Raw genomic sequence first — 18,610 nt, forward strand, 5'->3', positions numbered from 1 at the left:
AGGGAGCCCCAAGGCCCTGAGAGGAAGGGCGTCCCGACGGCCTGCGGGGGCCGCGGCCGGAGGGGGCGGGCAGTCTTGTGCGAAAGTGCGGCCGGAGAGGGGCTGCCAGCCGCTTACTGGCGCCTTTTCCTGGGCCGCTGCCGGCAGCCACCGGTCAGAGAGGGACTGGGGGGGGTGAGAGAGAGAAGAATGGGTGGTGGCTCTGAGGGGGAAAGAGGGGCAAGGTCGGGCGGAGCCTTTCACCCCCACCTGCAGGCGGCAAGAGGAGGCATTGCAAAACGCGGCCTAGCACCTGCCCCCTTGCACACGGGCTGTTTCGGTAGGAGAAGCGCCGCCATCTCCAGCAGGTCACGGTGCCCCTTGTTCCTGGGGGACCTTTTCCAAACCTCCCCGGATCCAAACCGGGAGCGCAGCTGGCTGCCAGTTTGTATGGCAGGGCCCTGGGAGCTGCCGGTGCCGTCAGACAACACGAAACCCCGGGACTTTTTTATTTGGAAAACCTTTATTTGATGACTGTGTTAGAAGTGGTGAACTCGGCGTTGCCAAGGGTGAAAGAGACAGCGGTAGCGTTTTGGAGGAAAGACAGGAAGGCTGATTTTGCGATGTTGCGGCCGTGGGGCTGAATGGAAGGAAGGGCAGGGCCAGCGCCGGCCGCGTCGGGGCTTGTTTAGTGCGGTGGCTCAGAGCAGACGCTGCCTACGGGAGGAGCGTGCCCAAAACCACATACTGCTCTCCTTCGGTGTAGTCTGGGGGAGAACTTGTATTAATACAGCTAGAAAATCATGACCTTTTCGAAAGCACACTCGTTTAGAAGCCAAAAAAAATGTAGTGGGGAGTATGTACTTTAAGTGTTAAAATTTTAACCTAATTTTATGACGATGTTCAATGTGAAGGAAACTGATCCAGTGACCTTTACACATGTGAGTGATTCAGTTTCAGGTAACATCATCAAATGTGCAAGACAGGGTTGTAAAAGAGGGCAAAATGAAAGTGTAGCTATTAAACATTAAAAGCCCAGTCTTGATTTGCTGAAAAGAAAATCAGACCAAAATGAACTCGCTTGCTAAACATCCTGTTTGGTTTTGTTTATTAATTTTATATTTAAATTCTAGATGCTTCACAGATGAGCTGAAGTGGAACCATGTGGAAATTGTTTTAATTTTGGTAATGAAAGCTCTGTTTTAAGACGGGTGGAATCCTTCAGAACATAGTAATATTGGGCTTCAGGACAAAGTTAACTGTAAAGAAGAACAGGAAATGGACGGAAAACCTAGCGACTTCCAGATCAACACGCAGAGCAGAAAGATACATGGTAAATATTCTACTGGTTTTTTTTCTTTTCAGCCTCAGCATTTAATTTTTTTTTGCAGTTAACTGAAGAAATAGGTGGGAAAAGTTCTTTACAGAAGTTAATTAAGTCAAACAAAAGAGGGAGCTCTTCCTACACCTGTCCAGCTTTTCCCTATGATTACTTTACAAAGACCCTGATTCAGCAAAATAATTCCTGTGTAGGAATATACTTAAATGCTTTCCTAAATAGCAAGCCTTGTTGGGGGGGTTTAAGAGAAGCAATTCATACCCTTACTTTAGTTATTGGTGACTGACAGTGTCTTTACATGACAAATTCGTGCTGATGTGGGTTTTTTACAAGACTGGAAGATGAAGAAAAGTCAATGAAAATGTAAAAATGTTGTCTGAAGCAGACTATGGTGAATTATAGAAAAAACACTACCACAACAACTGTGGTGTGTGAATATATGCCGTTTATTCAACAGGATGATTAATTGAGAGGAATAAAGTAAAACAGATATTAAAAACATTTGTAAATTAGAATACAGTGAAGTATGTTCTAAAACTATTGAGCAGTTTGATAGAACTGACCGAGATGGTCCTGAAGGTATTTGACAGTTTTTTCTGTCAAGGGTACCAATCCACAAGGCAAATTCTAGTACTGTTTAAAAATTTTGTGCACACTTTCTGTGCATAACTCTTGCTGAATGTAAGACTATTATGTATAGACTGACGTTTTCTTATAGCGGGCACCATTACTGTCTAAAAATGTGTAGCTTACGCAGTGGTCCTTCGCACTGTGCTTCCTGATTATCATGTGGGCAGAACTTCCTCACAAGGATTGGTGAAAGCAAAAGGATTTTCTGCTTAATCGTTCCAGTTTTGTTGATGGCCTCTTGCCTTTGTCCAGTTCTGGGTCAGTTACAGCAGTAGCAAAACTCCGCCTGACTGCACATTGCAGGATCAGGCCCTGTATGTTCTTTCATGGCATTACTGTTTCATGCTTCTGTATATTCTGTGTAGGAAGCTTGTGCTAATTTGACAATCTGAGGGGGGGTGGGTATGATTGAGGGTATTCATTTTTAACTTTAGATCTGTAACTTGGTTTTGTAGAATTAAGTCTGTATGTATAATATATGGACTTTTTATTTTTATATATTTATACTGTTATATAAATTGTGTGCATATGTGTGTGTATATATATAAAAATTTATATATATACACATGTGGTAAAACCCTACTTGATGTTAAGAATTTGTTGGATACCATAAAAATATATATATATACACATACACAGAGAACTTAAGATAGTAGAGATGCTTTTTATTTAAGCTGAAGATTCAAGTTTTAAAATTCCTTTCTTGTTTGTGACCAGCTGTGGTTAAATTAATAATACTTAGAGCTACAAAAATTGCCCCAAGCTAGATGATCGAATGAGGTATATTAGATAGATAAAAATTGTCTGAGTTTGTAGCTGAAAAAACTACCACCAAACAGAGTTATTATTTGGGTAATTGTTGCATTACAACAAATCTCATGATCATAGTCAATCTGTCAATGAATAGATGGTCTGAAGTCTACTTTCGCAGTAAGCCGGAAGAATCAACTGCCAAGTAAGGCAGCATCCTGAGGGTTTCTAGTGACCTAGACCCTGAGATGATGGAAGTTCTTTAAAGTACTCTGGTTGCTGTCCTTTCTGTGAAGTTCACATGTTGCCAATGCAGTCATTTTCCAACCACTGCTTTCAGTATGGTTGTCCATTTTAAATCAATAAACAACAGCAATTGAAATGCAATGTTTTCAATGTGGAAAGAAACCAAAGTAACAACAAGAAAAAAATATTTTAATTTCCCTGCTTTTATTAGAGACTTCTGCTGCGGACTCATGTGACTGTAAAATTCTCTTCCTACAGGCATCTGCAAAATTGTGGTATTCATAGAATGTTAAGAATTTTCAAAATATATTCTTTAAAGATTTGTACTAATTGTTGCTAAGTTACATGGCTGCTGATTGTAAAAAAGGACATTTTTGCATGGGTGATAAGAAGGAAGTATTTAATTTTCCGAGCTTCAGATATTATACCGTGAAATGAGACTCCTTGTCACATGATGGCTAATCCAATTATAATAGCTGGCGACTTTTGTATACACGCCGGGCTGACCAGCCTCCCCGCAACTCTCACCCCAACTCACAATACCCCAGACATATGCCACATTTTCTGCATCAAAACAGACCAAGGGTCCTCCTGAATCACCTTTGCAACTGTCTATGGAGCCATCGTAAGTACCTGAAGCAAAAGAGAAAATAAAAAGCAAAAATAAGTTCGTATACAAGCTAGCACACAAAACAGAGCTCAGGAGGTTTTTCAGGTCTGTGTCGCTTCCTGACAGCTGTTTGCCTAATGGTCACCAGTAAAGGAGGTTCCTAACCTCTTCGGTCTATTACTTCTCATTTCTTTTTAAGTGCAGGGCCTCTCCTTACATTTGTGGCTGGCCCAAATTCTCCACATTTGCTTTGATGTCAGTGATGTGAGTCTTGTTTTATCCTGTGCAATACAGAAGAATTCAGCCATATTGCCTATTATATCATTAGAAGTAGCTCACAAAAAGTGAACAAAAGCGGGAGGAAAAAGCTGAAGCGGTTTGTAGGCTGATTCCTATGGAAATGAAGCTGTCGTAATATGTGCATGCCTACATGTCTGCCTTTGGTGTCCTCTCTATCCAGTAATTCATTGGCCAGTTTCATCTGTACGGAGCTGTACAGAGAGGCAGAGGACTTAAAATTATTTTCTCTTCCAGCTTTATGAAAATAGGTGGGCAGGTACAAGAAGGAGAGCATGTGAATGCTGGGATGGGAGGGAGGGCAACTGTCTGCAAGTGCCCTCACTGCAAGGTCACAGCATGGACCTTTTGCAACACCAGATAGCAGCCCTGCAGCGCAAGTGTGTAGGATCCAGTGCTCTTTATAAGTTTCAGTGCTCACGGAACTACTTGTTTGCAATTCAGCAAATATGATGTCGTGAAAAAATGAATTAAGAGTGAAGGATGTGATACAAACAAACACTGCTACAGAGCTAGAATATGATTTATGCTTTGTCTTATATACTCAGTAAAAGTTCATTAATTTCTAACACCCTTACTACACTTTTCTGCTTGGTTGATTGGCCTAGTACGAAGGAACCCATACTAAGCGTGAGTCTCCAAGTTTTTAAAAATGCAGCCTCTTTCTTGAATCTCTACATTACGAAAGAGAGTTTTGTGAACTTTTCAGAGTTGGAATTACTAATCCTATAAAACGGGATTTTATTGCCTTTACTCAGTTTAATTAATATTTGCTTGTATAACTAACTCCTGTGGATACCAGCCCTTAATTCCAATGTTTGTATTTGCATCAGGGAGGGGAAGCTAACCCCAGATACCCCTTTTCTGATGTTGTCCCACTGATACTATCTTTGTTCCCTCCTGGTAAAGTATGGTCAGTTGAAATACATTGAGGATCAAGGAGATAAGTTACGGAACTTGCACAGTAGACAAACCCAGTATCTTATAGATGTCATGCTGAATTTATCACAAATGATTTGGCTTTTATTTCTGGTTTTTATTTTTCTCGTGATGTAGTTTGTTTAAATATTGCCTTTACTTTTTGATTTAAAGAACATCTGCCCTGTAAGTTGAATACTCATTGCTCTTTTAGCCATGTGTTTGGCAATACCTGTTGTTACTTGAGAAGCAAAAAATATGTATTCAAAATCCTTATTTTAGTACTAGGAGTGACAGCCAGTTTCCTGGCCAGATTAATCTTAGTTTGAAAAGTTAATCGTATTTTTCCTGGGATGCAGTGTGGTAGTAGCAAATGTATAAGCAGATGAATAGTCACATTCTGGTCAATGGGACTACTAATGTGCTCTAAGACAGGTATTTGCTTAAATATGTTGCTGAATCAGAATCAAATATAGCAAAGGTAGAAAGTTCAGTGTGCTGTGAAGTGCTTTTGTATTTAGAAAACATAACTCAAATTGCATGCCGAAATTTGCCCACATAATCATAGAAACTTGGCATACTGTCATCTTAACTCTGTTTATAAATAGATATATAATGGTGGATGCATCTTGGCTGCAATGGCTAGCATTTTGCTAATGGTGATACTGTGGCAATCAGTTTGTTGTCTTTCCCAAGTCTAAAAGATTTCCAGCCAGTATGTCTGACCTTGTAAACAGTGGGTGTGATGGTAGAGAAACTATAGTAAGAAAACTGATGCTTGCCTGCACATGCCATTTGTTTAAAAAATCGTCCTGGATACAATTCAGAACAATTCTGAAATAAATTAACATTGCCCCACTTGAGGAGAAATTGTTTGGTATAACCTAGAAAAGAAAAGAATAAACTTTTCTAAATAAAAAATGGTAAGTACATATTAGACACTTTTAATATAATAAATTGAAAGTTATATATTTGCTTATCTGCAGAATATAATCTTCAATATTATAAACCAGATACCTTATACTGCCACTAACACTTGTCACATATGAATTGCAGTACATTGGCCATATATTTCAAAATAAAAGCAAAGTGGTTTTATTGCAGTGTTAAATACAGTACTTTCATTTTGTGACATTTTCACCCTTTCCTTGTTGTCTTCATTTTTTTTCTGTGTTTTCCATATCAAGGTTTTCAGACACTGGGAAACTGGTATATTGTTTTCTATGAAATGGAGATGTGGCTGTGATCATCATTGTTACCTTTTTTCCAATTCTACTCTGTCTTTTTGGGATGAGTGGACCAGATATTGAAGATACACGTGGACTATGTATTCACAAGGTTAAGGGGATTTTCTGTTTTGTTCTCTGTCCGTTTCTAGTAATTCCCAACTTTGCATTTGCTTTATGGACTGCCATTGAGTATGGACAGGAGAAGCCTCACAACCGGTATGAGGTACCTCCAACGCCAGGCTGCAATCACTGTGATACAAAAAAAATGCTGCCCAAATCTTCGAAAGCATGATTACATTTGGCTTACCTGTCTCTGTGCAACCTTCTCTGGGCTAAACTCAAACATGGCAGAGACAAGATGTGGCAAGTTTCGTAACTGTTGGCTGCAGCTCAGATCCTCTTGGGCAGGGGACAGAGGACGGGCTGTGACTATGGGCCACTTGTTAAATACCGTTACCAGGTCTCCACAGCTTAGATTGGCAAAATCTTATGTTGGCAAAAGGAACATTTCTTATTGTCAGGGTAGTTTTCAACCAGGGGTATCCTCCAGATCAATTTACTAAGTGGCTGAAACAGCAGAGGAAGCAGTACAGGAAAGAGAACCAATAGTGATAGCCGAATGCTGAACCACAGCCTTCGTTTTCTGTACTCAGCCTCTTCTGAATGCTTTGTGCACAACTACTCTTCAGCCTTTCCAAAATGAAAGCTCACCACAATTAGAAATCGAGTGATACAAATAATATGTTCTTGTAGTAAGCACTAAAGCAAATACCTTTCTCTAGTCCCCATCCAGAAACCTTGCATCTGTCACCAGTCTTGAACATATACTCTGACCAGGGGATACAGGCAGGTGTGCTGTATTTCAGGAAGCATTCTCCTTTCCCAAAACCTCTCAGCTCCAGCAGAGCAATGTCATTTTCGTAAGTTGACGCATTATAATTTTCATGGATTATCACTTGTTTTAGTCTGAAAGTATCTGTCTCTCTGTCGTACAGTATTATATCCAACAGTCCAATCCAGACACGGTACAGATGAACTCGATTTGCCCTGGAAAAAAACAGTGAAATAAAATGTGTTTTGATGCTTAATACAGCACTGTACATTTCAACTAGCTGTAAACTTTTGCATTTTATCAAAGTTTCTCCAGAATAAAAATTCATATTATATACGTATAGTTTCTTTCTGGACTTGATGTCCAGGTTTTTCTGAAGTGCAGCAAATGCAAGGCAGATGACACTTACTGCTGAGTACTGCAACTAATACAGAAAAAATATTAAAAGCCAGCCACTGTGTTTAGTGCTGTGACAAAGAGAAAGCAGGCATTTGTGCCTCTCTGATTTCAAGTGAAAGAAGAGTGAGCAGATGTGGATGGGATGCTAGGACTGGCAAATCTTCCCTGTTTGCTCTTGCTTGTTCTGGGGAATATATGACCCCAGGGACATTCTCAGGCAACAGATCCTGGACTTCCCCAAGGTAGAGATGGGGAAGAGAGGAGGTCCCTTGTATCTCCTTTTCAGGCAAAGTACGGTGAACCTTTCCTGCCTGCCTACTATCTGACTGAAGAATGCCATGTCTCTTCAAACTTATAATTACTTTTTCATCTTTCTGTTCACTGACAAAATACTCTACTTTTCTCTGAATCTTCCCCATCGTTAATGTGGGTGAGTCAGTGTTTTAAATTGTTTTATTCAGTAGGCAAATAGGAATTAGCAAACAGGTAGCTAAGAAGGGCAATAATATCCAAATCAATCTTTCTGCCTTGCAAGAAGAAAATAATTTCCCAGTTTGTTGTTTTTACCTGACACAGTGTGCAGCAGTCAGAACCCAACAGCCACCAATATAAACCCCTCCACAGTACACTGTTGTACCTTCACTGCCAGTTTCTTTAATTGCCACTTGCCAAGGGAATTCACCCTATTCAAACAACAAACACCCAAATAAGATGAAAACATAATAATTGTCCTATATTTAGTGCAGAAAGGGAAACACACTTCTTGTAATCACCTCATCTCCTTGATTATATCTGAGTATAAATTAAAAATCTGGTATCCAGAAATTGCGAATTGGGCTCTGTCTGATATAAAAGATATATATTCTAAAATGCAGGAATTTTGTTCAACCTTCTGACTTTGTGCGATGCCTCCTTCCCTCCAGCTGTCATGAAACCCCTTGTAGCCAGAGCAACAGATGTAGAATCTGACCTGATATGATCGAGTATAGCATTTTTTGACTGTATTCTGTTTCAAAGGTGCAAATTTAAATTCCATTTTGTCAGAACTGTTACTTCTAGCTATAGTATTAAGTATTTTGCTGAATCATTTTCAATGTGTATTTGTATTGTAGTGCTCAATTTTGCAACTCCATATTTTACTTTATAAATTGTGCTTCTCTTCACTTTCGTTCAGTGCAACGCCACTACTGCTGCAAAACATGAAATTAGTGTTGTAGTTGATTTTGTTATTTCCATACATTTTAACAGAAGGACAATAATGCCCATTTAAATTGATGCTGAATGAACTCATATCTAGTAAGTTTTTTTTTACCTTTCTTGCAGTCTCTCCACCTACGATTCTTTTCTGTCGAATTAATGTGTGATTTGTAAGACCGCAGTGTATTTGGGGAAGAAGTGTCTTTATCATTCTTCTTTCTTTAACAAAAAGGAAAAATGTGTCTCAGAATTCGGGTATCCATTCTTTCTATTTGGAGACAGGTTTATCTTTATCTTGAAAATTTGAGTGCTGTGAATATGCCAGTAGCTGAAGTAGCCAGAAAGCAAAGACCCAAAATTTTGGCACCTGTTTTTGCTTTGAAAATTGCTTGTGTCTTAGCATCACATTACTTCTCTTCATTTTCCACTGCTGCTTGCATTCAGGCAAATAATTTTAAAATGGTTCCCCTAGGTTTGCTGAGAGTTTACCTCCACCAGTTGCCAAAACATGCAGATGTGGGTCCTCAGCGAGGATGAATTATTATGGCATTCTTGAAATTAGTGGAAAGCGAGACAAATAGTAAGCCCCAGAGTGGATATTACTAAATTGCAAAGTCCGAATATCTGAGTGTTCTGGACCTGGCCAGCTGGCTGGTACCTAGAAAGCCACTAATAAGAGGGTATGCTGTTGGTTTTGGAGGGTTAGTTACACTTACCTTCATCCATACTGTGACTTTCAGCACCTTTGTCTTTGCCTGTAGTAGAATAACAAAATACTAAAAATATTGGCAAACATTTAAATTTGCTCTATTACTTGAATATATGTTTGTGTGCCAAAATCGTGGTACACGTTTTAAATGCATAAGGACACACCATTTCACATGGACAGCAATACTCTGTCAGCCTGGTGCCTGCTGTTTCCTTTCCTACTAGACACTCTCAGGCTGCCTCAGCCTGTAAATAACCTACATCCAGCAGATACTCATTCATAACTTCATGACATCTGCTCTGCTTTACATGCCTCGGGAGCCCTTCTGCAAAGAAATCCTGAGAAATGGCCTTTTTTTGTTTTTTAATCTCTAAAGTGATATCCCATTCTCCACCAGGAAACAACAGAAATTCCTCCTCCTGCCCCATCAACTTTTTGGAATTTTCTAAAGCTCAAAGGAGCATTAGGTAATAGGATTTTTTTTTTCCTCCAATTTAGATGATGATGATGTGTACCTCCTTTAACAGGGCAAGGGAGGGTATTCAACATGAGAGGTAAATTAAATGCTTCCTGAATCTGGTTTGTCAGCTTTTATTCAAACAAAATGCCCATTGAATTCAGTTCCTAAATGGAGGTTGAGGATTGGGTCTGTTCTCATGTTACTGACAGTAATGTTTACACTTAGAGTTCAGTTTACCTTTACCAATTACCATTTACCAGTAGTGTTTACTTTTTGACTTTAGACTTTGTCTCTTATCAGTGCAAGGAAAAACATTCTAATTTCAAAACAAAACAAAATCTTTTCAACAGTGAGGGGAACAGCACAGAAGAATTATTATGTTGACAAACTAGTTGAACTCCTCATCTCTGAGGAAAATATTCCTGACTGCCCATTGTTCACAATAGGGGATACCAGTTTGATAGATGGCCACGTAAGCAAAAGACATAATCTGCCTTAAGCCTCCTAAAACATCATCTGTTTCTTCCTTCCTTTAGTTTTCTTGCTATTCTTTTCCAGAAGGAAAGGGAGGAAAAGTACATAACCATTTCTTCCTACTATGCATAACATAACATTGGGAAGACTAATTCGTGCATGCATTTTGGTTTTGCTAATCTGTTAAATAATTTAATAATATGCATTGTGTAGTCTCTAGTTGTAATTGAGCAGAATGAAAGGAAAGAAACAGAAACATCTTTCAGAAGGAAACCTGCACAGAGAACTTGAGCTTCATCCTCTCCTGTGAGGCAGTCAATTTCTTTGTTACAGACATTCTTATTTGGAATACAGATATTTGACCGACAGTGGAAACTGTTGCCTCTGCACTCTGTAACACAGGAGAATTACAAATGTAAATCACAGGATCATATGATTCAGCAACCTCACATAGTTAGAGGGCTTTTTAAAATATAAACAAAATATAATACCCATTTTATGGGGGACATGGCTGTTCATAAATAGATCACAAAAGCAGGCTCTGTAAGTTTAAAACAAAATGAATACTTGGCTCTCCTCATTTTACAATCTTGAAGTTTTAAGACTTAAAAAATGTGGATCTCTGTTACAGTTCAGTACCGTACTTCTAGACTTGTATCACTCCTACCAGTTTCATCCACAATACATGCCCACACTCAACCTCAGCCAAAGGACCTCCAGTTTTGCCAGCAGTACTGATCATCTCAAATGAGGAATTTATGATGCTTGGGTCAAATTTCCCCCCAAAATCAGAGTCCAAGCTGGCTTTTGGTTGAATGCGCTAAATGCCTAAATGGATTTAATAACTTACTTACTCTAAAATTCTTGATTATATGAAATGTTGTTATAAACCTGAGAACTCCCTTCCTTTTAATTCTTGTGATCACTTTGTATGCTATCAAAAGCAAAGCAGTGCTTGAATTTATGGCAGGGTTTTTTGAGCTACTTTATAATCTTATGTCAGTCTACTATTTAAGGATATATGTCTTTAAAAGAAAATAAGATAGTTCTCTAAAAGTATACAGATATCCCAGTATGATCCAAAGACCACTGAACTCAGTTGAAATACTTCTTTTGATTCCAGGAAGCATGGTTTTCAGCCCATACAGCTGAAACAGCACTATTTTGGTCAAGTGGAATCTGAATAAATAAATCTGTAACAGATTACCGTTTGGCACCTGAGACTCAACTTCTGAAAGTATTCTCCTGCATCTCAGATCCATTCCTTGTTTCTAATCAAAATTGTTACAGCTGGAATTGCAGATGCTGAGAGAATGACTGCTCATGGACCAGCAATGTGACAGGAACTGTTCACAGCTGTTCTATGGATAATCTTGCATTAGTAATAAATTTAAGAGAGATCTTACTTTGTTTTAAAGATAGTTAATTGGAAAAACAGTGTCTTTGTTTAATTACTATTGATTTTGCTCAACAAAAAATACATTTTCATTCTAACATGGCTCATTTTTGTGTATCAGTGTTTAACAGCCTCCTAAATAACTCATTGTATTTCCTCATCCTCTGAGGAAATCCAGATTCTCAGAGATCATCTGCCTTCTTCAAAAAATTACATTATGCCTCCTTTTTTTGCACTTGCGTATACATAAACGATGGTTTGATTTCTTTAATGTATTGACTTATTGGAAAAGAGACTTTAGCTGTTACATCACTGTAAAATTTTTTTCGGGGTGGTTTTCTGCTGAAATGATTTTGAAACAGCTGAGAAAGGAAATTATTACCTCTACAGCACAGTTCATCACTTAGGTCTCCACAGTCATTGATTCCATCACAGGTTTTATTCAGAGAAATGCACTTCTTGTTGACACAATGAAACTCACCATCTGAACAAGCTGTGCAGGATGATGAAAATGAAGTTAGTGTGGAAATGTCTATAGGTTCACAACTGCCCATGGAAATATTCTGCTTGCGCGTTTTATTCTATCAGCAGTTTGGCCTATCAACAGTAGGCATTCTGGGGCCCAGTAATGTAAATAGGAATCTTTTTTATTCTTTTAATCGTCTTCTCATCAAGCTTTCAATGTGACCACTTATTTTCCTCCTCCAACCTGCAGTAGCCTGGCAAAAGGGAACTTCATTTCCTCTAGACAAGGACTAAACCAGAAGTGATTGGTTCAAAGCCACTGTAAATGGTTCAAGTGATTAAGATGATGGATGTTTTCCCTCTAGAAGGAAGTCATCAAGAGTCTGTGAACTCCTACTTTTGTGACATAAAAAAAACCTGAGACGATTCATAGCTCTCCTAACCAGCAGCATCTCAGGCTGATCCTTGTCAGTACCAAAGAAAGCCCACTACAGAGAATAGAAAGGTGTTAGAAGTCAAAACAAGGACTTGATTCCCCTTATATCAGTGAGAAACTGAGGCGTCCTGAAACTCCCCAGAAGACACGAACAGTTCTGCTATAGTCGTGCTTGTCTGGCTACAGTACTACTAGTGTCCTAATTGATCTCCCTTGTAGACAAAGCAGTGAGTAGGAGGTTGTCACCTGTCTCCTCACGAGTTAACCTGGGAGAGACAAGACTTGTGGGATACAATACACCTTGGTACCCTTGGAAGGGGTGGGGGAACAAACAGAACCATGGGTGAAATATATTTACTTTTGGGAAATATCTGTAAAAATACTTTAGGAGCGACAGTGATTTTCCAAACTCATAAACTCAAGACTGTCTTGACTCAAGACTGCCTCAATTGTCTTAAAGTCTGCAGAAGGATTATTTAAAAAAATCAAAAGGTTTCAGTGCAGTTTGCTGTGGCTGAGAGTTCAGCAAACTAGGTCCTAATTGTTTAAAATAAACTTAAAATGTAAGAACCCCAGATAGGTATAAAACTAAAAAGCCTACTAACCTCTGAGATTTTCATGGCACTGGAGGCTAACAAATCCCTCATTACTATCTCTTAATTTAATCTCTATGTGACATTCAGCAAGACTTGTCTCTAGGCCCCTGCAAGTTATTTGCAGACAGTGCAACGAATGTAAGGCAGATTCTGTGATGCTGGGATTGGCTTGGTAATATTCAGCACCTCTGTGAAGATACAAATAATAACAACAAATTATGTCATTACACAACGGATTGTCCACTGCTTTTATTGTTTAAAATTTATATGATTTTCCTCAGTGTTAAAGAATTTTGGTCATGGCTAAGAAAAAGAGCAGACTTCCCATGCAGTTGTCTAGGGGTAAGCAGATGTTTGCTTTGGAAGAAAATGTAAAACAAAGTGCTAATTTTTGCAGGTTGCTGCATAGAACTGTCCCTAAACCCGTATGTAGCTCTATGACAGTCACTGTCTATCATGATGGATAGAAAAGTCTCCTTATGTAGCAAAACTTGTAAGCTCAGATCTCTATCTCTGTGTGGACACAGGTGAGCCATAATTTGCAAACCATCCTGCATGAGGTCAAGTGTCCTTGATGTCATCAAAACCAATGCATATTGAGGAAGCTCAGGCCACTGCAAGGCTGGGATTAATAAATCTCCTTTGGTTTTACCTGAGCCGTGTCCTCCTAACAGTGTATGTGTCCTCTACCTTAAAGAAATATGGATCAAGTAAATAAGTAACTAGAGAGGCTTACAATGGGACTCCAGGGCTGAATGCTCTGTCCTAGGACAAACCCTTCTCTGCTATCTAAAGAGATACTGATCAGGACTAGAAAATATTTGCTTCTCATGGAGGTCATGAGAAGCATGACCTTGTCAATATGGTGGTGTTGGGTTAACGGTTGGACTTGATGATCTTAGAGGTCTTTTCCAACCTTAATGATTCTATGATTCTATGATTCTATGATTCTATGATTCTCATCTAGAGGGGACTATTTAGGGCACTGCTATAGCATTTTTAGTCTTCAGGTAGGGCTGGGGAGGCAGCCCTACCTGACTAAGTCAAATTAGTTGCATATATATAAAATTATTATGTACAGGATATAGAGTCAACTCTTTATGAGGAGCTGAATGTGCAACTCAGGTCATCGTTGTGGTCGCAGGAAAAAGAACAAGCTCTGTGTGGCTTCAGCCATCCCTGGGGCCAAAGCAATCAATGGCAGCAGGAGGAAGGGGTGAAGAAAATAAACGTGTTCTGGTTCTTGTTAGCCTGGCTAGTGCAAGTGGCAAAATGGAGCTGTACTCTGTTGTCAGCTAGCATAAGAAACTTTTCTCTGCATCTAGGTTATTGCTCAGAGCTACTTGGGGATGGTCCATCTATGCACTTTCCCTTACACAGACCTGAGACAAAACCTCTGCATTGGTCTTCAGCTTTATTTTAAAAGTAAAACAATTACGGTTTGTACAATTGTAATCTGTAATAGAACACAGAAATCTATGTTTTGGCTTTCACTCTCAGGTGTCAATTTAAGAAGCTTTATTTTTAAGAATATTGTAGCCAATACATTGTTCATGAGTTGTCTGTCTTAACTGTTGGCTGGCTGTGACTGACACTTACGTAAGCATTGCTGCTTTTTCAGATCCCTTGCAGTTATCCAGAGATAAATTCCCCAAACTTACGATTCAAAGCCAAGGTGCTTGCAAGCCACGTTTGCTTCATTCATAGTCCACTCGCTATCACATACAAACATGTCGTTCTTTTGATTCATGGGTTTTACTCGAAGCAAACTTGAATCTCCATGGCCCACAGAGATTGAAAATGTTTCTAAAAAAAATTCCCCAAATAAAATCATATTATATAGATGTATCTAGTGGAAAGACAGCACAGAAACAAATCAGGGCTAATTTTGTATTGACAGCCAAAGCTCATATGGAAAGAACAGTAGATTGGGAATCAGAAGCTTCAGGTATTATTCCTGATTTTTCTGAGGATTGACTTTGTGGCTTTGAGCTTGCCACTTTTTCAAAATATACCAGTTTCAGGACAAATGAGGGTAATGGTTCCTACCACGTAAGAGTACCTGGAGGCCTACTGAGGAAAGGTTGCATCTTAGTATAGTGACTTTCATTAGAGGACTTCTGATAACCAACCAGTAACACTTCAAGTGAGATGGCCAGATCCTGCTTCTATTACCCGTGTAGCAAAACTTCTGCTGTTTACAGTGGAGCTAAGGTCCTCAGCTTAACTTAGCGAAGCCGTATAGAGCGCACCAGGAACACACAGAGGATCTCCCATCCTCCTCAGCGGAACAGGCAGAACTGAATTTCAATTCGCCCCCCCTGAGGGCAGTGGGCTGAGCTGCTGCTTCTGTGGGGAAAGGGAGGGATGGTACTGGGACAGAGACTGGGCTGGAGAGCCCTGGGCCCGGTTTGCTGTTCCTGCTGCATTCAGTGGAGGTGGGGCTGGAGGACCGGTAAGAACAGCAACTGCTACTGCTAAAAGAGGCCGCCCGCCTACTTAGCAGGAACGATTTCTCCCTGCACTTAGATGGAGGTTGAGCTGACAAAGCAGCTTGGTGCAGCCTGAAAAGCTGCTTGTCAGTGCACAAACTGTCACTGGTTTGCAGGGCAATAGCTTTCTGTTTCGATGAAATCCACAGCATGAAGATGGTTGAGGTGAACATGGCTTACCTTCTCCCCATGCACTCCCACACACACTTCAACAGCTTGACTCCATTCCTTGGACTGTTGCTCCTGTGAGGTCTGTCCCTCTCCAAAAGATACCCTCTCTGCTAATGTTCTCAGCCGGCCCTCTCCCGCTCTGCCTCCCGCCATAGTCAATACCCTGCTTGGAAACCTTAGAGCTCTTTCCTGTGTCTATTTCTTCCCTTTCTACCTGATGATTTGAGCAACCTACCAGCAGTAGAATGACCTGGGCTTGTCAATCACTTTATTTTATGAAAATCAACAGATGCTGCCCATTTTCAATGACTTCTCATTTTCTGTTTCATGTTCTTACTAGTGCAAGGAAATGAACAGACTTTCTGAGCTGTAAATAGTAAGCATATCCTTAGCGACAAATGACTGACATACATTTTGGAAAAGGAGGTGTTAGTACCTTCAGACATGCATTTTCCCTTGTGCAGAAACTTTGCTTGGGGATGTTGACACTCATAGCTCTTCAGCTGACAGTAAGTATGGAAGTACTTTCCATTGGTAGAACAAACTGAAGAGCCATTCTTTGGGCACTGGTAGGGAAGCTTACAAAGGCATTTTCCCTCCACACAACGTTCCCATGGGTGACAAAAAACTTTCTCACAGGACTTGTGTGTGTATTGGTTGCTTAAGCATTCTCCTATGAGGTATGTGTCTTGCTCAGCTGGCTGGGCAGGCTCAACCTGCTGAAACTGGTTTTCTTCAGCATTAGGTGCTGCATTCTGCAAGGCACAAAATAATAAAAAAAGGGAGTAAGACTAGGAACTGCACCAAGAGTTCTGCAGATCCCTTTACTGACCTCAACAAAGTGTTCATTCATATGCCTTTTCCTATCTTGGGAGCACAGAGGTGCTAAATATCACTTATAGTGTTTATTCCCTTGTCTTTGGCCACCTCATCTTTCTCAGTTTTTCTGAAACTTCTCTCTTCTTTTTGGATCATTCACCTGATGTGATCTTCACTCTTACTGGTCTCCCACAAACTTTATACTCTTTACTTTTCAAACATCAGCTGAAGTGCACAGCAGATTATAAACATTTTTTAAGCCAATGGTTTATAATGGTCCACAGCAATGGGACTGTAAGCAAATCAAAACATAAGAGGACTTAAACACCAGAAAAATAAAAAAAATAGCAATTTGTTTTTTTCTGAGACTTTTTTATTGGCTTGGTTGGCTTTGGGTTTAAATATCACCTCTAAATATTTGTGAACTACTTAGAAGCAAATAAAGAAATCTAAAATTAATGACTTCTTTCACCGTGTGACTGCTGAAGTAAAAAGTAACTTAAAAGGAATTTGCAAATGAAGTGCCCTTCCTTATCAGCTCTTTTTCTGTATCTTGCACAGCAGTGGATTTGCACAGCAGTGTGGTTGCTGGTCATCGCTGGACTGCAAGTACAGATTCTGACCCTCTGTCCAACTGCCTCTAGGTGAGTGACTCTGCACCTGCATTTGTGCAGCTCTCTGGTGACTTCGTTGCTGGCTGAGCGCTTTTGCTTACTAAGATCTATGGGTAGGAAGAATGTTGAAACATGAAAAATATACGTGGATGGACTTTGCATAAAAATGGGAGAGGAAAGTTAGTCCTCAAATGTGATTTATCAGCTTTGACTGTGTCAACTGAATCAATAGAGCTGAAGTTTAAAGTTCTTGTGAAGAAATCCTGGCCATAGTAAAGTCAGTGGGGATGTTGTTGGGGCAGAATTTAATCCAACAAAACGCTTTTTAACGGTTGTATAATCTTACTAAATTCTTCCTGCTGTTCTCAGGTCAGTAGAATCCAAACTGTGAGCCAGATCCGGCTTGGCATAACTTCCATGTTGTACTAGGCTCTTCTCCTGAATAGGAACAAAAGGTGCTGATTTTTATCTAAGGGTTTCTCTGAAAGACTCGGGGCATGCTGAATGCTCAGCCCAGATGGTCTTGCTGGGACTCTTACACCAGAAGAGATTCCGCAGCAAACCTTCAGGCAGTACAATATACCATACGTTAGAAGACTGCAATCTCACTTCTCAAAAAAGGGGGGCAGGGAAAATTGCAGCACCTTTCTGTGGTCAACCATTTTTGCAAATTGGGTTTAGGATAGGATCATGATTAAAATCTTTTCCAGAGGCCTGTTAGCATAAACCCCAGATAAAATCAATACATGAAGGAGAAATAGCAAGCTTCAAACGTTCAGGCTGGACTAAAACAAATGTATGAAACACAAATACTATGAAAGGAAACTTAAAAACATCAACTAGTTTTGCTTTTATAACAATAAACTGCTTTTTAACTGTTTTTTAAAAATAAAGTACTACTACCACAATAAAATAAATTCTTACCTCTGATCCACATAAACAAAAGAGAGACAAGAAAACCAAGAAAACAGGGACCGCTCGCATGACGAAATTTTGTATCTCTTTGTAGACAAATTCCTGTGGCTGGGATTCTTTTGAATGTCAGTTGTTAGATTTGTGTTTAATTTTTAACCATTAGTAAAATATTTTAAAGTGTGTTTAGAAATAAAGTACAGGAGCCTCAACTATTAACTGATAAATCTGATCTCTCCAAAAGGATCCCACCTCAATTTAACTGGTTTTACTGTAAGTGCAAGACGAGATAACAAAAGAAAAGCCCTTAAAGTAAATGATTAAAAGGAACCACTTATTAAGGATACACATTTCCTTTCTTTTGCCAGAGGAGACTGAGCGAATCATCACGCCGGTTCTCCTGATTGTAGGCATTCATCTGTGCCAGATTATTGCAAAAGATAAACGTGTTTTTATACAAGAGATACAGATGTCTTCATATATATGGGGGGAGAGAGAGAAACACTCACATCCATGTAAAGTCCGTAATATACTCAGCTGGATTACAAGCTCACGTTACACAATTTGTATAGAGAATTTTCAAGTATTTGACAAATGCTTGATGTACTCTTCTGAAAGTCGGTTTCAGAACACTTTAATT

At 39.6% G+C, this 18,610-nt stretch overlaps 1 protein-coding gene across 1 annotated transcript; it reads right to left on the reverse strand.

Moving 5' to 3' along the window:
- Nucleotides 1–3,142: 3,142 nt before the first annotated feature.
- CFI (complement factor I) lies at nt 3,143–18,042 on the reverse strand. Its single transcript, XM_009584218.1, has 12 exons — nt 17,983–18,042; nt 16,062–16,380; nt 14,624–14,768; nt 12,972–13,150; nt 11,848–11,958; nt 10,344–10,460; nt 9,143–9,181; nt 8,542–8,645; nt 7,797–7,912; nt 6,771–7,045; nt 5,552–5,653; nt 3,143–3,577 (listed from the first exon to the last, which is right to left on the reverse strand). Exons 1-12 carry the CDS (start codon nt 18,040–18,042, stop codon nt 3,360–3,362), a joined length of 1,785 nt encoding a protein of 594 aa, XP_009582513.1. The 3' UTR covers nt 3,143–3,359.
- Nucleotides 18,043–18,610: the final 568 nt, after the last annotated feature.

The sequence above is a fragment of the Fulmarus glacialis genome, unplaced genomic scaffold (genome assembly GCF_000690835.1).
Source record: "Fulmarus glacialis isolate BGI_N327 unplaced genomic scaffold, ASM69083v1 scaffold21708, whole genome shotgun sequence".
NCBI classification, from domain to species: Eukaryota; Metazoa; Chordata; class Aves; order Procellariiformes; family Procellariidae; genus Fulmarus; species Fulmarus glacialis.